A 25273-nucleotide genomic window follows, 5' to 3' on the forward strand; every position below is an offset into this window, starting at 1 on the left:
AAAGCAGGACTTTTCCGAGTAGGTTCTACTGGGGCTCACAAAAAAAAGTGGTGGTGGTGTGGGGAAACATAAGCAATCAAACAGGAATGAATATTAGAAATTAACCTAAAATAAATTGAAATATTTAAAAATCTAACATTTTTATTCCTGATTATCATGATATTTTTACTACATATTTCAGGGAAAAACCCAGTGGGATCTAATTTCAGAGATGCTGAGCACCTGAACATCTCCCTGGCTTCAATGGTTATTGGAGCACTGCATAGGGAGGCGCTCTGTTGGACGGGCTGCAGAAAAAGAGGAACATACTTGCACATGTGGTAGCTATGTCTAGGAAATAAATGGTTTTGGCAGGAAATTATTAAAGAGATTCATCTTATGACAGAATGCCAGCATCCTAGAGATCCCCTGACCTGCTTTCTTAATGCTCCAGTAAAGGATACACGTTTTCAACAGAATAACAAATTAATTTATTTTTATTGTTAGCAGCTAGATTTTGTATTGCACATTATCGGAAAAACATGCGCCCTCCTCCCATGGAATTGTGGGGTAGTAAAATATGGGCTGTCTTGTCATGGGAAAGCTTTCATACCAAGTACGTATGCAAGAGAAGTGCCCAAACGGGAATAAGTATTTAGAGATTTGGTCACCCTTTCAAATGTACTCAGAGGAGGAGGGCTCCCAAGGAGGGTGACCACCCATCCTGAACTGGGTAGGACGGTCCTGAAATGCAGAGGTCAAGGCCCAATCCCGTGTTGAATGACTCTGGGACAGCATTTGTCCCGGATTCCCTGCGGCACTACTCTGTGCCTGCCCAAGGCAAAGGGTCTCTTCCCAGTGGGAGTAAGGGGGGGTTGAATTGGGCCTTAGCCATCCCTCGCCATGAGGCTCCGCCCCCTTCTCCTCCTCTCTCCCCCCATGCCCCACCCCCTGGCCAGGCCACAAGCCGGAGCTGGGCAGTAGTAAGAGCTGCCCAGGGAGCCCAGGCTGCTGTGGGGAGCCCCAGATCCTCCACTTGCCTTGGGTGTCACACCCCAGGGAGCAGGAACATTGGCCGGGGGCTGCTCTCAGGCATCCCAGCCCACTGTCAGGGCAGGTGGAGCAGCTCAGGCTCCTTTGGCAGCTCTTATCACTGGTCGGCTCCAGCTTCAGGGGTGGAGGTTTGGGGGGAAGAGGAGGAGCAGGGGATGGGGACTTGGGGGAAGAGGAGGTTGCGGGGCGGGGGTGGGGTTTATGCATGTGTCCTGCTTTTGCCTTTTAAAAAATGTGGTCACTCTACTCCCCAGCTGGCAAGCCAGAATCTTTAGCCAGGTTCTTTGAATATTCACGGATGCTGAATTGGTGATGTATGATGTACTATAATAATGTTTTATTGCAACTTTGCCTTAATACAAAGTTTTCTTTAAAAAAAAACAACCCAGCATTGAATAGCTGAGGTCCCTGTTGGCTCATGCAGAAACAGACTAATGTCTACAGTTTTAAAGCACCCACGGTTTGCTGTAAAGCAATAACCATTTTCAAGTGGGAGACAGGAGAAATATTTTCATTCTTCATCTCAAAACCTACAACCCTTTACTATCAGTGTTTAAAAGGCGGAGGTAGCATTACTTAAGTAACAACAATCTGTTCCCCATTTGAATTGTTCTAGAAAAACAGTTACTGTAACAGAGGATGAGAAAGGGCAAAAAACTAGATTTTTTATTTAGAGTCGTGTAAACCTTTTATAAAAGTTCCTGGTACTTTCAGCCACATCCTATACAATAATATGTGTGGCTTGCTGCCAAGGCCACAGGAGTGGCAGAAAGTCAATTTGCACTTTGTAAAAGTTGAACCGGCCCTTCCAAAGTTATATAGGGGCTTCATTTAAAATCTAGACAAATGTTTTCCTATTGAATCATATATCTTAAGAAGAAGATGTTTATATGATGTGAGTTTAAATCCTTTCCTTCTGGCTTGGGACAGACTCACTATAGACATTATGGTCTAAGCTTGATGTTCTAAGCTGGGGGAATCATGTTTGAATCAAAGGGCTTGTCTAGGCAGAGAGCTAGTGTGTGGTGAGCTGAAATATAAAGCTACAGAGCATTAGCATGCTGCGTATTAACTGGCTGTGTTGACTCTGTTACTGCACACTAAAAATTCCATAGTACACTTTGATCTACTCCAGTGTTTTTCAAACCGTGGGTTGCGACCCACTACTGGGTCGCAGCACGTAAGGCACTTGGTCGCCTTGCACTGGACAGCACCACTGACTGGGATGTTAAAAGTCCCGTTGAAGGTGCTGCCCAGATAAGGCAGGCTAATGCCTGTCTTTTCTGACACCACACTGTGCCATGGAAGAGGCCAGCAGCAGGTCTGGCTTCTAGGCAGGGGGGCCATGGGGCTCCACACGCTGCCTCTATCCCGAGTACTGGCTACGCACAATGGATTTCCGGCCAATGGGAACTCGGGGGAGGGGAGTGCACGGATCCAGACCTGCTGCTGCTCACTTCTGGGGCACAGCACGGTCTGTGGTGCACCCTGGCTGCGCTGCTGACTGGGAGCCCCGGAGGTAAGTCCATCCCCCAACCCCACGCCCCAATGTCCTGCCCCAGCCCTGAGCCCCTGAAACCTAGAATCCCTTCCTGCATCCCAAACTCCTCATCCCCAGCCTCACCCCAGAGCCTGCACCCCAACCCAGAACCCCACACCCCAAACCCGCAGCTCCTCCTGCAACCCAAACCCCTCATCCTCAGCCCAGATCCTGAGCCCCGTCTGCACACCAACCCCCTGCTGCAGCCCTGATTCCTCCCAAACCCAGAGCCCCTTCCTGTACCCCATACCCTTCATCCCTGGCCCCACCCCAGAGCCTGCACCCCCAATCCAGAGCCCTGACCCTCTCCCACACCCCAAACCCCTCATCCTCAGCTCCATTGAGTAGCGGGCATCAACAATTTTTACTCCACCTTGAAATAGCAGTGAGTCAGTGAGCACTGCAGAACTTTTAGTGCATGGTAGCAGGCTCCACATGGACAGTGACTGCGAGGCACTAGTGTGCTATAGATTTACTCTCTGTCCATACAGGCAAGCCCAAAGGGGGGAAGAGGCTCTGTACACCTTGGGAGTGAAAGCTAACTATTGTGGTGCAAGTGAACAGGGGTTGTTATTTACTGACTCCCAGTGCTGGCAAATGCATGCAAGAACTATTCCCACACCATCCTTGAGCTGTAGTTTTGTGTCCACTGGATGGAGCAACGTAGAAAAGGGAGAAAGAGGAGGAGGAGAAAATAATCATGAAGAAGCTTCATTGTATGAACACTGCAGAGAAGGGCCACTAATATGAGTTCAGGGCAACCACTTGGTAACCCTACACTTTTGACAGGACCCCGCAGTTTCTCAGCTGATTTGTTAGCTCACAGGGAACAAGATGTTCTCCTTGAGTAGAAGGAACATATGGAGGAAAGTTCATGCTGAACTTCCCACCCATTTGTTGGCAAAGCTTGCAGACCCCCACCTTGTGAGGCTGTCCCTGAATGGGATCAAATAAAGCTCTGGCACAGTTTAATAATGAACTAATAAACATTTCTGTGTGTTGCTCCCATGTGCTAAAAAAAGGCAGTGTTCAATCTGAACAGCTGTTGCAAAGGCATCCAACCAGTCTGATAAATCAGAGAAGGCTCTGAAATACTCATCTGTTCAGGAAAAACAAAACTTCCTGGCATTTCAAATAGCTGATTATTGAATTGATCGAGGGGCAGAAACAAAACAAAACCAAACAAAAATCCAATCCCCTTCTCCCCCTGAAACTGATATCCAGTACAAGCTGAGTTCAAAAAAAAGATAGGCACCTTCACTCACCTGACATTCTCATAGCGGTGAATATAGATCTTATGGAACTGGTGCTGCAAGTGCTCATCTTCCACATTGGTCATGTCGTTAATCATCTCTAGTACAACAAATCGAGGTAATACAGAAAGCACCAGCCGTTCCTGAACAAAAGCAAAAAAATACAGGATGGGCCCTTTAGACTGGGTCTGCGTTAATTGTTCACGGCAAAATGACAGAGCTCTGTATTAGGAGCTTATACTGCACATTTAAACTTAAACAGCTTAAACATTTGAACAGTTTTGCTGGATTAGATCCTCAGTATTGACCTCTTTTTAGAAACTCCAAATGGGGTGTATAACACTCATATGCACATAATTAGTTAATGTAACTGCAGAACAATATCTATTAACAAGTTCACGGTGAGGCCTGAATCCTGCTCATCTAGAAGTCAATGGGATAACTCACATGAGTAAGGAGAGCAGGAGTTGGCCTCAAATTTGACCTGACAGCAGAAGTTAATGACACAGTATAACATAATGCCTACTTGTGCGATAATCTAAGGGGCAGATACTCGATTGCGGTAAATCAGCATAGCTCCATTGACTTCAGCAGAGCCATGCCAATTTACACTAGCTGAGAATGTTTAGCTGGCACTCACTATAGACATATTTAGCTGGCAGGAGCAGCCTAAATTGTGTTACTGATTTGGATGTCTGCAAATGTCTTATGAGCCATCAGCCAGCTTTTGACTCCAGAGTTATGTTCATTAACCTCAATAAGAGATGCTGAAGAAGCTGGATAACAACTATGAATTGATATGTATTTACAATACTCTTCTTACCCAAAGGACCAGACTATGATGGGTGCTTGTTCATGTTTGGGGTGGGGGGAACATAAGTTGGCTGCTGGCCTTTGTGTCACTAGTCCTGCTCAGGGAAGCATGAGACCATAAGTGACAGCTGTTGGCTGAAGGAACAATGCTGACTGGAGCAGTGTTGTCCCCAGGGACGGCTCTAGCCACCAGCAAAGCAAGCAGGTGTTTGGGCCAGCCTATTTGCAAGGGGCAGCAGCTCACAGGGATCCAACCTGGGAGCTGAGAACCAACAGGGGGCCCTGGGAGCTGTAGTTCCTTGGTTAGCTCCCTGCCTACAGAGTCAGCCCTGGAACAGGGAAAAAACTATATTTCCCAGCATCCTCTTGGCCACTATCAACAGGAAAGGGAGGGGGAGGGAGTATGGTAGTTGAAACCTCATGGTGCAGCTTGCTGTGAATGGAGAGCTCACTGCTAGAGCAGGGTGGCACTGTGAATGGGGAACAAGCATGCCCTAGGAGTAAAAGGCTTTGGCCCAGATATCCCCTTCAGAAGACATCCCCAGACTGGATTACGGGTACTGGTGTGACCTCACCTTGCAGCCCCCACAGAAGGAATTGGGTGGACTAAATGGACAGTGCCCCTCTCTATCTGAAGCCTAGCAAGGGAGATATGTAGATCCCACTAGAATTTAAAATGAAAAGTAAGGGATGGGAGGCTTTGCTGGACGTGTGCAGTTTTAGATACAGTACCAGGCACGTAGGAGGATTTCCACTTCTGAGCCATGGAAGTAGAAATTGACTTTTCCTTTCCAGATTTAGCTAATATTCAGAAAGGCAATCTAGCACCTGCCTTCCAGTTTTGAACACCTCCAAATTCAGGAGTGCTCAAGCTCAATTTGGGCAGCTGTTACTTCATTTCTCCCAAATCAAATATACTGATCCATTGTAATTTGCGGTAGAAAAAGTACGATAAAATTGAGCAAGAAATGCTTCCCAGTGGTTTTTAGGAGTGGAATTGCTATTTTTAACAGCCATTGCCTTTTTTTTTTTTTTTTAGTTTTAATTGTTTAAAAGGAAGACAGTGATATTGCATTGGCAAATTCCCCATAGAAACAAAGAGTGGAACAAAAGAATAATAAAGGAACCTCAACTTTTCCTCGTTTATGGAGGACAGTCTTATAATATGCATCCAGATATCCTCCAGTCACACACGCTGAAAATTGTTCCACTTTACTGCAGTTCTGTAACATGGGAACCAATCCAGTCCGTGTTCTGTGCACATCCAAAATTCCTGCTGAATGACCCGCCCTGGGAGCAAGTTACCAGTGACCCAGGTCTGGGGCGGAAGGAGGGTGCAAGTGTGTGTGGGGGAGGAGAGCCCAGAGCTGGGGCGGCAGGTGGTGCGGGTGGGGGGGGGGAGAGCCCAGGGCTGGGATGGCAGGGGGGTGTAGGTCGGGGGAGGAGAGCCCAGGGCTGGGGAAGCAGGGGGGTGCGGGTGGGGGGAGGCCCAGAACTGGGGCAGCAGGGAATGCAGGTCGGGGGGGACTGCCCAGGGATGAGGCAGCAGAGAGGTGCAGGGGGGAACTCAGGGCTGGAGTGGGGGCAGCCAAAATTTTTTTTGCTTGGGGCGGCAAAAGACCTAGAGCCAGCCCTGGTAGTCCCCCATCACCTACAACATTGCTCTGTACCTAATAGGCACAATCTGGCTGTAAACGCTTTGTGGGTGGGGGAGTCTAAAGTAGATAGATACGAGAGAGAGAAAATAACTTATTAACAATAAAGACATAGGGTAAAATTTTCAAATGAATCTCACTGATTTAGCAGCCCAAGACCCATGTTTCAAGAGCATCTTAGGCCAAGATTTTCAAAAGTGACTAGTGATTTTAGATGCATTAATTTTGGGGTGCCAAATTAGAGATACATTAAAAGAGCCAGGTTTTCAGAGAGTGTTGAGCACCCAGCCGTTGAAAATTAGTCTTCATTAAGATGCCTCAAGTTGAGTTCCCATAGCTAATCACTTTTGAAAACCTTTACATTTTGGCCTTAGGCATGTAGGGGCCCATGTTCCATTGACCTTCACTAAAAATAGGACATAGGCCCCAAGTAGGGTTGCCAGGGTTCAGTTTTCAACCGGAACACCCGGTCGATAAGGGAGCCTGGTGGCTCTGGTTGGCACTGCCGACCAGGCCATTAAAAGTGCGGTCAGCAGTGCAGCGGGGCTAAGGCAGGCTCCCTACCTGCCCTGGCTCCACACTGCTCCTGGAGGTGGCCGCCAGGTCCCTGTTGCCCCTAGATGCTGGGGCAGCCAGGGACTGGGAGGCTCCGTGCACTGCCCCTACCCCAAGTTCTGGCTCCGCAGCTCTTGTTGGCTGAGAACCACGACCAATGGGAGCTGCAAGGGGCAGTGCCTGTGGGCGCAAAGACCGCATGCATTGCGCATAGCTGCCTGGCCACCCATGTGCCTAGAGGCTGCAGGGACCTGGCGGCCACTTCCTCTGAGCCGTGGTAAGTGCCGCTGGGAAGCCGCACCCCAACCCCTTGGTCCAGCCCAGAGCCCCCTCCTGCACTCCAAACCCCTCATCCCCAGTTCCACCCCAGAGCCCACATCTCCAGTTGGAGCCCTCATCCCAAGCCACGCCCCAGCCTGAAGCCCCTTCCTGAATCCCAAGCCTGTAATACCTGGCCCCACCCCAGAGCCTGCACCCCCAGACCAGAGCCCATACCCTTTCCCACACCCCAACCCACTACCTCAGCCCGGTGAAAGTGAGTGAGCGTGGAGAATAGTAAGCGACAGAGGGATAGGGGGATGGAGTGAGCAGGGGGCGGGGGCCTCAGAGGAGTGGGGCAGGGGTGAGGCAGGGGTATTTGGTTTGTGTGATTAGAAAGTTGGCAACCCTAGCCCCAAATCACTTAAGCACTTTTGAAAATTTTACCCATTATCTCAGAAAGTAAGCCTAACCGTGTAATCAACAATGTTCAATGCTAACTAGTCCACTAACTGCTCTTGATAAAAAACAACTGAACACACTCAGCATTAAATATTAATAATTTTTAGACTGACCTAATTGACTAGGAACGCTCAGGAGTAGATTCATCTAAACTATTAGTTTATATAAAATAAAGCAGTTCTAACTGCCCAGCCGCTTGTCACAAATATAAAAAACAATTAAATGTGTCCATTATTCCGCCTACAGACCCTATCCAGATATTATCCATTGGAAACAAATCTCGTGGCTTATCATAGAATCACAGAAGATTAGGATTGGAAGAGACCTCAGGAGGTCATCTTGTCCAACCCACTGCTCAAAGCAGGAACAACACCAACTAAATCATCCCAGCCAGGGCTTTGTTAAGCTAGGCCTTAGAAACTTCTAAGGTTGGAGATTCCACCCCCTCTCTAGGTAACCCATTCTAGTGCTTCGCTACCCTCCTAGTGAAATAGTGTTTCCTAATATCCAACACAGATTTTCCCCACTGCAACTTGAGACCACTGCTCCTTGTTCTGTCATGTGCCACCACTGAGAACAGCCTAGCTCCATCCTCCTTGGAACCCCACTTCAGGTAGTTGAAGGCTTCTATCAAATCCACCCTCACTCTTCTCTTCTGCAAACTAAACAATCCCAGTTCCCTCAGCCTCTCCTCGTAAGTCATATGGCCCAGCCCCCTGATCATTTTCAGTGCCCTCCGCTGGACTCTCTCCAATTTGTCTACATCCTTTCTGTAGTGGGGGGCCCAAAACTGGATGCAATACTCCAGATGTGGCCTCACCAGTGCCAAATAGAGGGGAATAATCGCTTCCCTCGATCTGCTGGCAGTGCTCCTACTAATGCAGCCTAATATGCCATTAGCCTTCTTGGCAACAAAGGCACACTGCTGACTTATATCCAGCTTATCATCCACTGTAATCCCCAGGTCCTTTTCTGCAGAACTGCTGCTCAGCCAATTGGTCCCCATCCTGTAGCAGTGCATGTGATTCTTCCGTCCTAAGTGCAGGACTCTGCACTTGTCCTTGTTGAACCTCATCAGATTTCTTTTGACCCAATCCTCCAATTTGGACCCTATCCCTACTCTCCAGCATATCTACCTCTCCCTCCAGTTTAGTGTCATCCGCGAACTTGCTGAGGAAGCAATCTAGCCCATCATCCAGATTATTGTCTTCCCACTGTCAAGACTCCAGTTTAACCAGCTTGTGATCTAAAGGCTCACAAACAAATGTCACACTGTCTGGAGTGGCTCACAATTGGGCAGACTGTCAAGAAGCACGGCAAAACCCCTAAACTGGCTGTATGTTCACAAGTGTGAATTCCTAAAGCATTATAACAGTCTTACCATGGAGTCCCAGACAGTCCCCTTGGGCCTTCTAGTCTCTCTTGCCACCCAGGCAAGCTGGACTTTGAGATAGATGATCGCTTTACACAAAAAATTATAATAATATTCATCAATATTCAACAATATTCACAACATTCATATTCATTTGGCAGCCTCCGAAACTGTGTAATGGTTTTAGCCCATGAAAGCTTATGCCCAAATAAGTGTGTTAGTTTCTAAAGTGCCACAAGTATTCCTCGTTCTTTTTACACACCATAGCATCACACTCCTCCATATCATTAAAAACTTCTCTTGCCTTCCCAGTTAATCTTGTCAGGAGGACAGGCATCCACTTATCCTCTGGGATTTTATGGATCCCACATTGTCTTTCAAAGGTGGATAGGAACTCTTCTATACAGCCAGTCTCATTATAAATTGGGCAGGCTTTCTCCCACTCCCTTGTATTGTGTGGGGACGGGGAGTATACTTGCTGACTGAGGAAGCTCCTTTTGCTGCTCCAGTACTCTGAGCTGCAATGTGTGAGCTCTCTCCTCAGCTTCTTGTTGCTCCATACATCTTTGGTGGGCTTTCTCCTCAATTTCAGCCTTGGCTGTCATTCCTGCTATAGGTTCCATGTATCTGTGGTGGGTTCTGTCCTCAGCCTCAAGGATTCGTTTGGTCTCCTTGATCCACAGTTCCACCATTAGTCACTGGTGCTCACATTCTTCCTGGCCTACCCTGTACAGCAGTTGAGCCAGTTCCACTGCAGTAGCCTCTAAGGCCTGGTATACACTGGGGAGGGGGAGGGTGGTGTCGATCTAAAATACACAACTTCAGCTACGCCTCTCGCCCTGGTGGAGTTCCGGAGTCGATGGGAGCACATTCGGGGATTGATTTATTGCGTCTAGACAAGACATGATAAATTGATCCCTGATAGATTGATCACTACCCTCCGATCCGGCAGGTAGTGTGGATGTACCCTTAGGCATCTGGAGTAGCAGAGTGCTTGGATGCCTGGTCAGAACTTATGAAGAAAGCTCTTGGCTCCTCATCTGGGGCTTTCTTTTTTTGGGATATTCTCCTCCCCTTACATAACTTTTCGGGGTCTTTTGTCTCAGAATCATCACTTGCTCCTCTTTGTGGGTTTGCCGGGAGCAATCAACCAAGTCCTTGTTCTTTGATGTTTTACAATGGCCCATTTGGATTCAACAGGCCTTCCTGAGGGGCTGGAGCTAGCCCTTCCTTGTGAGTGCAAACCAGTATTACATTTTTGGTGATGTTTCTTTCCTGAATGGATTTACAGTTTCAGAGCAAAGTTTTCAGTTACAGAACAAACACTTAAGCATTGCCTTATAGCATGGGTTACAGATATTATTAGTGAGATTAATGCATGTCACAACTTACACACATTTCAAAAAATCTAAAAACTAAACACATTATTACAAGTCTAATACCTATTTTTAGTATTACTAACATACAGGCAAGTCAGAGTAGTTTCCAGCTATGCATTTGATAGTGTTCACTTGAAGCCTAGGGACCTTGGTGCGAGCTGGCACCTGTCTACAAGCATCACAGCAGTATATTAGGACAAGATGAAGAGAAACATGCCGATTCTTTAAGCTGCTTATCACCAAATTTCAGTTGATGACGTTGTTGGATATGAGAAAAGGCCAGGGAATGCCATATACAAACCTGAGATCAGACAAACCCAGAGATGATAATGAGAAGAAGGATGTGCATGAAATATGCCCACCCATACTACAACTGCTGAGTAAATAGACATAGGGAATCATGCATATCTGTATGGCTTTTTAAGCAGCTTAGTAATAAATAAATAACTGCCTGACTAAGTAGCCAGTAATTGTCCAGGGCCACATCATGCCTCTACGACCTGCATGCAGAGGGAATTCCAAAAATGTATCTCCTCTTTCTCACATGGTAGGGAGGGAGCAGCCACTTCTACAGATTAGTTCTCCCTACCCTCGACATTATAGGAAGTTTTTTTAATGGGTTAGGCATGGGGACTGATCACACGGGGGAGTGGTGGTAAATAACCACATTGAGTGAACATCTTCCCACCAGCTCCCTGGAAAGCACCCTCTCTGGTGGAGAACCATGGTGCAATTTCAAGCCCGGCTTCAACAGGAGAGCCAGGGGGATAAATTCTCCTGTTAGAATTGATGTCCTGGGACCTGTATGTGAGAGGAGTATTGGCCCAGGGCTTTTAAGGTCTCCCACCACCACAGTGTCTTGTGACTGTGTATTTATAGGTTTCTTTTTGACTTTGTAGTTGTCTCTCCTTTAGATGTGACTGCTCACTGGTGTGAGAGTCTGAGGCTCTAGCAGGAAGGAAGGATGGGAACAGTGGTGAGGGTGCTAGCCTGGAATTCAGAAGCGCTGCATTCAATTCCCTGCTCTGCCACAGAGCTCCTGTGTGAGCTTGGGTAAATCAGCTAACCGCTCAGTGCTTCTGTTTCCCATTTGTAATATTGGAATAATAGATACTTCCCTAATTCATAGATGTGTTGTGAGGCTAAACAGATTAAAGATTATGAGGTAATGGGGGCCATATCAGTACCTTAGATATCAGCATGTGTAGCTGGAACAACAATCATGTTTGGTAGAAAATCTATCCCATTATTACTTTTTGTAAAATGACAACTGTCCAGCATTCTCCTTCCAGGAAGACTGACTTATTAGGTAGCAAACAATTCCCAGCTGCACTGAAAGCACATTGTGAACAAACTACCTTCGATTCAAACATCTTCAGTTCCACATGTAAGCTGTACATTTAGCTGCAGAAACTAAAACACATATTATCAATATTTTATTTTGCTCCTGCTGGAAATAATGTGAATAATGTTCCACTTAACATAGTTGGTCTCTTCTTATCTCCCTGCATAAAATTCTAACGCAGAACATCACTTTCCGGTGCCTCTTCTTCTCCAATCTGTCCCCTATTAAGTCTGCACCTAGAATTCATTGTTAAACCAGGATGACCTTCAGAATCTATGAGAGCCCAGAGAAACTCAGAGGAAGAAGAAGCCACTCTACAGATGATAATATCTGTCAGTGACTTGACAGACATTCTTACTGAACACCCCACCTGTTGCCTTAGTGGATGGACACTGCAAACTGTGACCTTTATAGAGGTAGGAGTCCACATTTCCACAATTCTGCCCTGTTTATTTTTCCACGCTTCCCATTCAGAAATCCCAGTATCCTCATTTCCTATTTCAGTGACCAAACCTGCAAAATTATGCAATCAGTTTGAATTGCAGGTTCCAGAATGCACCTGTGTAGTGATAGTTCTAATGCAACCCCACCATTGTTAACACAATGTTTCAGGGCTTCTCTGAACAGCAGATTTGGGGTCATTAGCTGATCAAAAGCCAAAATTTTCAAGGAAACAAAAACACTCTTGGTTCTTCATGTCCTTAAGATACACTTTAATAGAATATTGTCTTAGTGTCTCTTATTCTCTGAATATTATAACACATGGTAGGGAGCGAGCAGCATGACTATATAATAAAACCCCTTTTTAACTAAATCATATCAGTCTTTCTGGCATCCGGATGATTAAAAAGTCTGACAAATCCTCTGAAGACACTTGCCTTATATTCAAAGCTCTTTCCATTATAAAATTATGTATTTCATTTCCGACTTTATCCTTGTAGAAAGAAAATAGTACTTTGAATTCAAAGAAAAAAGAAAAATCAAACAGAAGAACTGTTTATTACTGAACTACTTACTAGTGCTGTGATAAGAGCAAATAAGAAAAGGACATTTCTTCATAGATACAGAGACAAAGAAATAGAATATTCTTTTTTTCATGACAGGAAATATTTATAAACCTCACTGGTATTCATTTGAGCCATCAAACAGTGGCATCAGAACATTTTTTTTTATATAAAGGACGCTTCACTTGACACATATTCAGCAAACCAAGAAAAATGTGCCTAACATATTTGATACTTTGACCTTCATACTACTTATTAAAATAAATTCAGTGGTCTTAGCTGCACATAAAATCTGACAGAGAGATGGTAATTTGTATGCCACCATTGTAGTCCTTTACTATAAATACCTCAGCACGTGCAGGGATATTGCCCAGATGCCAGCATGAATCTCATATGCAGTTCACACAGTATGCTGTATTGTATGTCATGCTCAGGGGTGGCTCTAGACATTTCGCTGCCCCAAGCAGGGTGGCATGCCGTGGGGGGCGCTCTGCCAGTCGCCAGGAGGGCGGCAGGCGGCTCTGGTGGACCTCTCGCAGGCATGCCTGTGGAGGGTCCACTGGCTCCGTGGCCCGCTGGTCCTGCGGCTTTGGTGGACCTGCCGCAGGCATGCCTGCAGAAGGTCCACTGGAGCCGTGGGACCAGTGGACCCTCTGCAGGCACACCTGCAGGAGGTCCACCGGAGCCGCCTGCCGCCCTCCCGGCGACCGGCAGAGCACCCCCCGCGGCATGCCACTCCAAGCACGCGCTTGGCCTGCTGGGGCCTGGAGGCGCTCCTGGTCATGCTACAGCCAAACATTTTAAAATAACAAAATTATTGCATATATACATTTTGCGAAACAGTCAGTGATCGATTCCCCTGCATATAAAATCCACCAGCTAATAATGTTTGTGGGCACCATCTTCAGCAGAGGCAAAGTTGGCTCTAAACCACTCTTATGCCACCCATGACCATGGTCTGGCGGAAGTGCTGAACCAGTCCCATTCTGCACATCAGAGCAGCCACAGAGCTGCTCGAATTCATACTATTTAAGGATCACTCCCTTGGCCAGAGATTGGTGGAGTGCATAGCATGGCATGTACTTCCCTTCTCTCCCCTGGAACGTGCTTTCGCAGCTCTATCTAACCTTGTTATGCTGTCTAGTCTATACAGCTTTATTACTTTGCACCAATGCAGCACTGCAAAGAGATCTTGGCAGGTCTATGGATATAATTTTCTGTGCATACTCTCCTTTATTTAAGGATCTCTCTATGCTCTGCAAACACTGCTATGAACTAGATATTATTATTCCCATTTTACAAATGGGGCAACTGAGGCACAGAATGATCCTGTGACTCCCCCCGAGGTCACATACAGCATACCAGTGACAGATCAAGGAATAGAACGCAGAGTCCTGAGTCTTTCTGCAGTCTCCTATGCTTTGCTACTGGAACCACTCTCTTATTGTAAAAATCTGTTCGCTCTGTCTGTCTGTCTCTCTCCCACTCCACTACCTTCCCCTATTCACAATTCTAGTCAGTTACATAGTGGGTGGCACTTTTGGGGAGTGAGCAATGTATGCCAGATATCTTTTCGGGATGCTCATGCCTCAGAGAGAAACCTAATGGCGAAGTGTCCTGAAGGAGAAGGAAAGGGGACGGGTTCACCAGATCACCTTGTTGCATTCCCTGTTGCTAGCTGAGCAACTGACTAATAGGAGAGTAATAGTAATGATAAGAAGTTTGGAAAGATACAGGGCCTAATCATTCGAGAGAAAAGAAGTAATCACTATCTACAACTACCCAAAGGGATGTTATAAAAGAGACAGGTCTTTTTTATCCTCAGTCCTTTATCCTTTAGTCAATGAGAAAGGAACAAGAAGCAATGGACTTAAATTGGAGCAGGAAAATTTTAAGTTAACTAAAAGAAAAGCCTTCCCTGGAAGAACAGTTAGACAAGGGAACAATATGTCCAAGCCAGCAGAAATCACAATCAAAGACCAGACTTTATACCCATCTATTACCGAACTATTAGGGACAGTTTAGGAAGCATGAATTAAATCCTATCATGAGAATGAGAAATTAACTAAATGACTTATTACAGGTCCATTTTGAGCCATATGATGCTAAGATCATTTTTATGCCAATGTCCACGTACTGTATTATGCATCTGCAATAAACAACACCAATCCCAACATCGTCTGTATGGCTGACTTGTAACTTTGATGAATGGGCATTTCTCCCACTGAAAGTCAGGCCTGCACACTCCAGCACAGAATTTGGCCATTTGTATTCACAACCAAATTCAACATCTCCCTGCTGAGTAATTAATACCCTTTAAAAATGTTTCATACAGCCCTAATTAGCAGAAAGATCAGATCCTAATCTTGTGAGTAAAAATTCATTTGTAGAGATGAATAAAGGAACAAACATCAACAAATATATTAATGGCATGGGCCCTGCAGGAGGATGCCAAGAGGAAGCTAAGCCCCACTCGGTTCCCCTGTGGAATGAGTAAAGGATTCAACCCAGAGAGAGTGCTATCTGCACCAGCCCCCTCCAGACAGCACAGCTCCAACACAGTCATGCTGCTAGAGCTTCTCCTGGCTGCTAGGACCTCTTTCCCTTTCTCACCCTCTTCTTCATGGGCAGTTCGATGGCAGGGTCAGCACAGATCAAGGAAAAATTAGAAAGAATCTTTAGTCCCAGTCAGATTTTCCCCCTCCTTATTGCCAGTTCATATCAGAATTTCCCTCTCTGCATTTCCGTTCACACCCACCTGCCCAATATCTGTGAACTCAAGACCATAGATTAGAGAGGAGACTCTAGTCTGTAGGGAAACCACTTCACACTTGCAGTCTTTAAGATTCTTTTTGCCATGACCAAATTTGCTTAAAAGAGGTAGTTAATGAACATCACAATGTAGGTTTACTTAACGTAAGCCTATAGGTCAACAGAATAAGTAACCTTAACCTTTCCAATGTACATTTGCCCATTTTACATTTTAGAAACAAGAAAAATGAATCATTTTATGAAAGAAAAAGTAGCTATTTTCACAATAGCTTTAATTTTCAAAAAACCTTTACCATTCCAGTTATTCAGTATTTAGCTGCATATGCTAGTTAGAAATTTGGGATACTCCTAGAGAAACACAGGGCAGTGTTGGAGCCCCTAGTTACATTTTTTTTGGTTGGGTACTTGATTTGAGAATCTTTTGAAATATGGCAATTTGTGGCCTTTTCCAAAGCAACCGGGGTTTATAGGAGTTTATGCGCAGTAGCCTTCATACTGTGTATAGTTTATTAAAAGGTGCCATGGAAAATATTATTGTTTCAAGGTGAGAAGACACAGTTTCTCCCATCATTTTTTCCCCTTGTAGGAGGAATATGTTATTTGATAGTTTCCTAGGTAATGGAGTAGAGAATGGCATGAAGTAGTAAACACAGGACATACCGGAGGAGAGTATGGCGCATGGCTGCCTTTTCATTAAGTTTTTAGTTTTGATCTCATTGGCTCCTCCTTGTCTGATGGAGGCTAAAAAGGAATGGCTGATAAGTGCAAATAGCTAGTATAATATTATGAAACCCTGACAGGTCTTGGTGATTAACATATCCTAAATGTTGCTGTAATTCAGAGAAGGTACCTTTCAGTTTGGTCATTTGGTTATGCATCAATATAGCTTGCAAAGTTTATTTATCAGGGTGTCCTCTTTGGAGCTGGAGCTCCCTGTAAGGCAGAAGGCTCCCTCTAGGGATGGAAGCTTCTGTTTTTATACCTTAAAAGTGATACTTTGACCTGTAAACACTGACTTTGTCATGTAGCATGCTGGTAAACAAAGTGCACTGACCATTGCTGTGGAAGGACATTTTTATTGAGGTAACTGTAAATACTGTTGTGTTCTGTTTTTACGCATATGGTCCAGCCACTAGAGGATGACATAGAGACACACCATGTAAAGCATAGGCTACACAATAATATACATCTCTATAATACTTAGCTGGGGTGAAAGTAAATGTTTATTTTAGATACTGTCCAAAATTGTTATACTCCATTGGAGACAGTGTATTGCAAGGGAAATTTTACATAATTTTTTAAAGTAATGTTCATGTGTTTCTACCTACCATCATAATACATTCTGGTGTGATAATTTGTTGGATGATTTTAGAGGATAAAAACAACTAGGAAAAAGAAGTACTTATGTGACAACACAGGCAATTCTGACATATCACCCGCTGGGCACTATAGCCTTGCCTTAATAAAATTTAAAGTATACAACAAAAAATAGAATCCCACTCAAAAAAAACCTCAGATCTATTAAGGCTTCAAAAATCTGCAGCACTTAAAATTCCTCTTCTTATACAGATAATTAGGATAAACAAATGTTTCTCATCCTGCTTTTCATTTTATTTGGACGTGAGTGGAGTTCCCTGTTACAAAGTCAATCCATATTCCTGACTAAAAGAAAATAATGGTCTCTTCTTGCTTTAACATCGATGAATCTATATCTCATACCACTCCTTGACCTTTCTAGGATTGCTTTGATCCTGTTGCTGTTGAATGCTCATATAATTATTCTACATTGTTTGTATTCTTCATTTATTTAGATTTTAGATTTTTTCCCCTCATTTTGTTATTTTCTTGCTGTTTAAAAAATGACCAAGCATCTTGGATAATAAGTACATTCCTTAAATAATATCAGTTACTGCAGCAAATAACAAGAAAAGTGACAGAAATAAAAATTGGATGTCATTTCTTCTGCAGCCTAATATCACAGAATCATAGAATACAAAAATGGAAAAGACCTCATAGGTTATACCCCACCAGTTCCCTGCCAAAGCAGGAATACTCCCTATTGTTTATTTATATGTGTTTTGTCCAATGATGGGGAGGGATAGCTCAGTGGTTTGAGCATTAGCCTGCTAAACCCAGAGTTGTGAGCTCAATCCTTGAGGGGGCCATTTAGGGAACTGGGGCAAGAATCTGTCTGGGGATTGGTCCTGCTTCGAGCAGGGGGTTGGAGTACATGATCTCCTAAGGTCCCTTCCAACTCTGATATTCTGTGATCTTAAATGTCACAAGCAACAAGGTTTCTAACATTTCCCATGAGAGGCTTTTCCATGGGCTAACAGATTTTACTTTCAGAAAATTTTCATAGAGTTTAAGTCTGGAAGTGACACTTATATAATCTAGTCTGACCTCCTGTCAGGGCCAGCTCTAGGTTTTTTGCCACCCCAAGCAAAACAAAATTTGGCTGCCCCCACCCCAGCCCTGGGTTCCCCTTGCACTTCCCTGTTGCCCCAGCCCTGGGCTCTCCCCTCCCACTAAATTGATCCCCGGTGCATTGATCACCACAGTGTTGGTCCCCGGTAAGTGTAGATATGACCTAGGTAAATGCATTTTAGACATACACCTTGATGAAAAGAATCTGGTCAATGTTGATTTTGTTGATGACATCGTGCTAGTTGTTGAATCAAGTTAGCTGCAGCACTTAAAACCCTGGAAAGCTCAGCAACAAAAGCTGACCTGAAAATTAATGGGGTAAAACCAAAATTCTTTCAGCTGGCATTTTTTGACATGTTTCAGGCTCTAGCCTCTTGGTGGATGACCATCCAGTTGAGATTGTCAGTAATTTCCCCTACTTTGGCCCTGTTGTCAAGAGCCTGGGAGGCACAGAGAAAGAACTTGAAGTCTGCCCTGGAAAAGTGTCATCAGTAATAGGGTGAGTCATGACTATGTCTTTTGCAAACCGAACACCCTGATAAGTTGAGAAGTGATGCTGAGGATATATAATGTCTTGGTGGTCAGTATTCTGACCGATGGGTTTGAAACATGGCTCCTCACTATCAAGACTGAAAAGAAGATGGATTTCTTTCAGATGAAACATCTCTGGAGGTCTGAAAACATCAAGTGGTATGAATTAAAGTTGAATGAAAAGATCTATTTTCTAAGTAAGAGGGCCTGCTCTCTCAAAGAGTCACCCAATACTCTCTAATGTGGTGTAGTCATCTGCTCTGAATGCCTACCACCATCTCTGTGAGAATCATGTTCAACTTTAATCCAATGAAAGCAGGATGGAAAAGACTCAGAAGACCTAAAACACAATGGCTAGATAGCATCAACAAACACCTGCCCCCCACAGGGAGTGAGAAAGGAGCTGCAGACCAGAAGAAGAGACAGAGTGATGGCATGCAAACCTTGGAAGGGGGCATCTACCTTGAGAGTTAATCCACAAAGCAACCAGGAGGAAGTGCCAGACTAGTTGTGGGTAGAGCATCATGCAACACCATCCTTTGAATATCAGGCCCCTTTAAGGTGTTTCAAGGTGGGTACCTAAAAATGGAGGCAGCCTCATTTGAAAATCTTGGCCTAAAGCTTTATGATATCTTGAATTATTCTAATGGTGATACAGTTATTGACTTGCCTTTGACTAGCCTGGTATGGGTCTCCAGAAAACTTTTACTGTTCACAGTTAGCAAGGGCCAGGTAATCTAAGCAGTACCCCTACTTCACAGAATCTTTATGAATTGTGATGTTTTCAGGATGCATAGTCAGTCACCTTCACCCTTCTGGAAGAATCTTCATGCAGTCAACTCAGGCGTATTTAGAATTCACAAAAGGTACTAGAATGATGACTGTGAGCCTGGGATCCTCTATTTAACCATAGCCAGTAGAAATGCAGACGGCCTGGCCAAAGTGTTTCATCCCCATCAGGCTGTGAGAACATTTCCATCTCCGCGCCCTTTCCATCTGTGGCCTCTCTACTGCGACTAGTCATTCTCAGCTGTGATAGTCGTTTATTTAATTATTATTATTTTTAATTAGATACCTGTATATTTGGCAGTGAACTGAGATGACGAAAGTCAAAGACCACCAAATACCCATCAGACAGTAATCAGTCCTGCTCACTATTGACCTGTGCTAGGTTTGAACAAGTGTTTGAGAGGTGTCAAAACATAAAGATTATCATAAACAATTCTGAAACTATTTAAAGTGTGAGTATTATGTCTTCTGGCTCCCCAACAGAACTCAGATAGGGACAGCTTCCATACACTGAAGCCCTAACCAGTCTGTTGATTTTACCAATTGCAGTTCACTTGCACTGGTTGTACACTTGTACCACTCCACTGGCCTCAGTGGAGTTACTCCTCATTTACAATGGGCATGAGAGGTAACTAAAGCCTCTTAACTACTGATTCCAGCCCTTGTCTTAAATCTCTGTTTGAAGGGAGGAGCTATGGGTGCTGCTGTGAGGATGGACTAGACATCATCAGAAAGGGCCAGTGGTGCAGCTGAGCAGAGCCAGGAGAAACAGGATCTGAAATCTTATGGCCAAAGTATTCCCTTGGCTACTGCAAGTGGAAGTGTCAGACATTTCTGGGGTAGAGGAGAGGAAGACGGGAACATCAGCTCTGTGACAAGTTCCTTGGTTTCTAAAGAAGCTTCAATACCTGTGAACATCAAGGTTTTGGTTTCATGGGTCAGAAGGGAGCAGGGCTAGGGGGAAGAGGGTCGCCCCCTATGGCACAAGTGTACAAGGCTTGTGAAGCATAATATAACGCTGGCCCAGTCTGCCATTTAAGTTGTTGGCCTTTCCACTGAGTGATTCTCCTTAAGCCTCAGAGTGGAAACTTGAGTGTAGCAGCCACAAAGGACATTATGAGATCATGGCTCCTAAGGAAAATGTGCCATTGTAAGAGAAAGGCCTGGGGAACTGTGCAGAGGCATTAGGCTCTCCTACCTGGGTGTCTGAAGTTCTTCAGATTTGGAGGGCTGAAATGCCCTGCCCATTCCAACTAGAAATTTTTCACAGTAAACTTTGTCAGCAAAAAATGCAGATTTGGCAACACAAGAAACATTTTGTGAATTGCGTCAATTTCACCAAATTGTTTCAGTCATTTAAAAAAATGTTTTTAAATTAAACATTTAATTTTGACGTTTTCAAAGAAAAACATTTTGATTTTTCAATTCAACATGACTTTTTGTATCAACATTTTCTTTAATTTTATTTTAAAAGCAATCAGAAACATGTATAAATGCTTAAAATGGAAATAAATGTTTCATTTGACTAAAACAATTTTTTCAACTTTTTGATTTGCCAAAAACTTCAGAAGAAATCATTTTTGGTTTGATCAGAAGCTACTTCCCCCTTCTCCTGATTTTTCAGAATTGCTAGTAACTCAAAAAGTCTTATTCACCCAGCTCTAACCATAGTGGGGGCTAAAGTTCTCCTCCACAATGGAATGGGCTCCACCTAAAGCAAAACAAAACCAGATTGCTGGCATGTAAAATCAAAAGATTGTAGAGGAGTTTTTTTAAACTATGGGCTAGGGGAAAGTCAACATGTGCACAGGAGCACATGGTTCAGACAGAGACACACCTTAAGGGAGGATCTATTAATGAGGATTCTCCTATGTCCTAGTAAGAAGGAGAGGATGGAAGGTGATCAAATACAGGTAGGATCTGATGAGAAACAGTCAAATGAAAAAGAGGCCCATTCAATTACATCACATAATGGCAGACAGTTCAAAGTGACACATTTTTTAAGTGCTTATATACAAATGCTAGAAGTCTACATACTAAGATGGATGAACTTGAGTGCCTGGTTTTAAATGAGGATACTGATGTACTAGGCATCACAGAAACTTGGTGCAATGATGATCATCAGTGGGATATGTTAATACTGGGGTATAATATATACAGGAATGATAGAGTAGGTTGTGGTGGTGGGGGAATGGCACTACATGTAAAAGAAAGCAGTGAGTCAAATATAGTAAAAATCTTAAATGAATCAAACTGTACCATAGAATCTCAATGGATAGTAATGCCATACTTCAATGATAATAATATAGCAGTAGGGATATACTATCGACCACCTGATGAGGATGGTGATGAGACTGTGAAATGCTCTAGGAGATTAGAGAGGCAATAAAAAATAAAAAACTCAATAATAACGGGAGATTTCAACTATCCCCATATTAACTGGATACATGTCACTCCAGGATGGGAATCTACAAGAAGAGAGGCAATTCTTGATTTAGTCCTAAGTGGAGCACAGGATCTGGTCTAAGAAGTGAATGTAGCTGAACCACGTGGCAATCACAACCATAATATAATTAAATTTAACATCCCTGTGGGGGGAACACCAAAGAAGCCCATCACGGTAGCGTTTAACTTCAGAAAGAGGATCTACACAAATATGAGGAAGCTAGTTAAACAGAAATTAAAAGCTATAGTCCCAAAAGTGAAATATCTGTAAGCTGCATAGAAACTATTTAAAAACACCATAAGAGAGGTTCAAACTAAATGTATATCCCAAAACAACAATAACAACGACCACCACCACCCCGCCAAAATGGGAACATGTCAAAAAAATACAACCAGGGCTAAACAATAAGATAAAGGAGTCAGTTAAAGACAAAAAGACATCCTTTAAAAATTGGAAGTCAAATCTTACTGAAGAAAATAGAAAGGAGTAGAAACACAAGTGAAGTGTAAAAGTATAGTTAAACAGGCCAAAACAGAATCTGAAAAGCAACTAGCAAAAGACACAAAAACTAATGGTAATTTTTTTCAAAGTACATCAGACACAGGAAGCTTGCCAAACAATCTAGTTGGGCCACTGGATGATCAACATACCAAAGCAGCACTCAAGGAAGACAAGCCTGCTGCGAAGAAGCTAAATAAGTTCCTTGCATCCACCTGCAGAGGATGTGAGGGAGATTCCCACACCTGAGCCATTCTTTTTAGGTAACAAATCTGAGGAACTGTCCCCAGATTCAGGTGTCAATAGAGGAGGCTGTGGAACAAATTGATATGTTAAATAAAAATAAGTCATCAGGACCAGATGGTATTCACCCAAGAGTTCTGAAGGAACTCAAATGTGAAATTGCAGAACTACTAACTGTGGTTTGTAACGTATTTAAATCAGCTTCTGTACCAGATGACTGGAAGATAGCTAATGTAAAGCCAATTTTTTAAAAAGGGCTACAGAGGTGATCCCAGCAATTTCAGGCCAGTAAGCCTGACTTCAGTCAAACTGGTTGAAACTATAGTAAAGAACAGAATTGTCAGACACATAGATTAACATAATTTGTTGGAGAAGAGTCAACATGGTTTTTGTAAAGGGAAATCATGCATCAATCTACTAAAATTCTTTGAGGGGATCAACAAGCATGTGATCAATAGTGAAACTCCAGTGGATACAGTGTACCTAGACTTTCAGAAAGCCTTTGAGAAGATTCCTCACCAAAGGCCCCTAAGCAAAGTAAGCAGTCATGGGATGATAGTGAAGTTCCTCTCAGGGATCAGTAACTGTTTAAAAGATAGAAAAGAAAGAGTAGGAATAAATGGTCAGTTTTGAGAATGGTGAGAGGTAAATAGTGGTGTCACCGAGGAGTCTGTACTGGGACCAGAGTCACTGAACATATTAATAAAGGATCTGGAAAAAGTGATAGATTGTAAGGTGGCAAATTTGCAGATGATAAAAAATTATTCAAGATAGTTAAGCCGAAGGCAGACTGTGAAGAGTTACAACGGGATCTCACAAAACTGGGTGACTGGGCAACAAAATGGCAGATGAAATTCAATGTTGATAAATGCAAAGTAGTGCACACTGGAAAACATAAATGCTAACTACACCAACAAAATGATTGGGTCTAAATTAATTGTTACCTCTCAAGAAAGAGATCTTGGAGTCATTTTGGGATAGTTCTCTGAAAACATCTGCTTATTATGCAGCTGTTCTCATCATCCCACCTCAAAAAACATATATTAAAATTGGGATAGGTACAGAGAAGGGCAACAAAATGATTAAGGGGATGGAATAGCTTCCATATGATGAAAGATTAAAAAGGCTGGGACTGCTCATCTTGGAAAAGAGATGAGTAAGGGAGGACATGATAGAGGTCTATAAGCTCATGGATAGTGAGGAGAAAGTGAATAAGGAAGTGTTATTTATCCCTTCACATAACACAAGAACCAAGGGTCATGCAATGAAATTAATAGGCAGCAGGTTTAAAACAAAAAGGAATTACTTCTTCACACAACACACAGTCCACCTGTGGAATTATTGCCGGAAGATTTTGTGAAGATCAAACTATAAGAGGGTTCACAAAAGAATTAGATAAGTTTCTCGAGGATAGGTCCATCAATGGCTATTAGCCAACATGATCAGAGATGCGACCCCATGTGCTGTGTGTCCCTAAGTGTCTTTTTGCCAAAAGCTGGGAGTGGACAACAGGGATGGATCATTCAGTGATTGCCTTTTCTGTTCATTCCCTGTGAAGTATCTGGCATTGGTCACTGCCAGAAGACAGGATACTGGGCTAGATGGACCATTACTTTGATCAAGTATGGCCGTTCTTAGGCTCTTATATTCTAATAATTGCAAGAACACTCTGGCAGCTTAAGCTTAAGAATTTTCCTGAAATTCCTTCATAGAGAAATAACTGGTCTTTTATTTCTATTTAATAATAAACAAACCTGGATCAAAGGCTTACTACAGAGAAACTTTATAAGGGGGTTAACATCCACCCTTTAAAACAAGTCCCAAATAACCGTGATTGGAATTTTTATTTATGATACTTTCTAGACCATTACTGCAATGAAATATGAAGTCTCTGTGAATATTTTGTCACCAATTTGAACTTTATCCTCATACCAGTTTAGAGGGATTTTTATATTCTTAGTATCCATATTAAAAAAGATGACTTTAGACCATATAACCTTCTTAAAATATCCTTTCCAATCCCAACCCAATCTATTCTTATTTTAAAAGTTGTAAATACTGACTGCTGATTAAAAACTAGAGCTGTAAGAGCTTGATAAAACCTGCATGACATGTAAGCTTCTTTAAAAACAAAAATTCAGAGCTCATCAGCCTACAGAGAGCTTTATTAAAGCAAATGGAAAAAAAAATAGACTGAGATTGCTGAGGGGGAGCAAGAAAAAATACTCCTGAAACTAGAGAGATTAGGGAAATAAATGGAAAGCAGAAAGAAGGAACTTGCTTCTTAATCATGACGTCAGCTTTCCATCGGATTCTGGATCCCTTTCCCAGCCCAGACTAAGCAAAACAAGGTAGACATTCAGCTCTCCATATGGATAGGCAATGTGCCACTACTATGTGTAACTAGCACACTGTTTAGTTTCTATATTGGTAAACTGTTAACAGGAGAAGAGAGATTTGGGGGGAGATTACAGATGGTTGTTCCATTGAGACAACAGATGGTGTGAGAGTGTGTGGGGGACAAATGGTTAGAACTAATCCTTTGATATTTCTAACCCTCCTCTAGCCCTGGACAAGGTTTCTTTACCAGCACAGTATCACCAGGTAGATAAGAAGTAGATTTGGACAGCCCAGCAAAATTCCACTCACCCTGAACAAGTAGCATTTGGGTGGGTGAGTAAAAGAGACCCTGAAAAGGGAGTCCCTTTCCACAACCTGGCAGATCCCCAGGGATCGCCATACTGGTTGTAACCCCTGGCACACTTGCCCCCAGCTCCCATTGGAGCCACATGACCATGCACTCTCATGGGTCACAGCTGCCCCTGGCACCCTAACAGCCTCCCCAGAACAGACAGAAGACCAGCAGACTGCTGAGTAATCTGCATGGTATAGTCAACAG

At 43.5% G+C, this 25273-nt stretch overlaps 1 protein-coding gene across 1 annotated transcript in view; it reads right to left on the reverse strand.

The window, feature by feature from the left end:
* Positions 1–25273, reverse strand: part of ADCY8 (adenylate cyclase 8) — a 182148-nt gene that overhangs the window by 99015 nt on the left and 57860 nt on the right. Inside the window, exon 3 of the mRNA XM_050940609.1 lies at positions 3838–3968. Coding sequence (XP_050796566.1) covers positions 3838–3968 — 131 coding nt within the window. The remainder of the gene's footprint in view (positions 1–3837; positions 3969–25273) is intronic.

The sequence above is a fragment of the Gopherus flavomarginatus genome, chromosome 2 (assembly GCF_025201925.1).
Source record: "Gopherus flavomarginatus isolate rGopFla2 chromosome 2, rGopFla2.mat.asm, whole genome shotgun sequence".
In the NCBI taxonomy this organism is placed as follows: domain Eukaryota; kingdom Metazoa; phylum Chordata; order Testudines; family Testudinidae; genus Gopherus; species Gopherus flavomarginatus.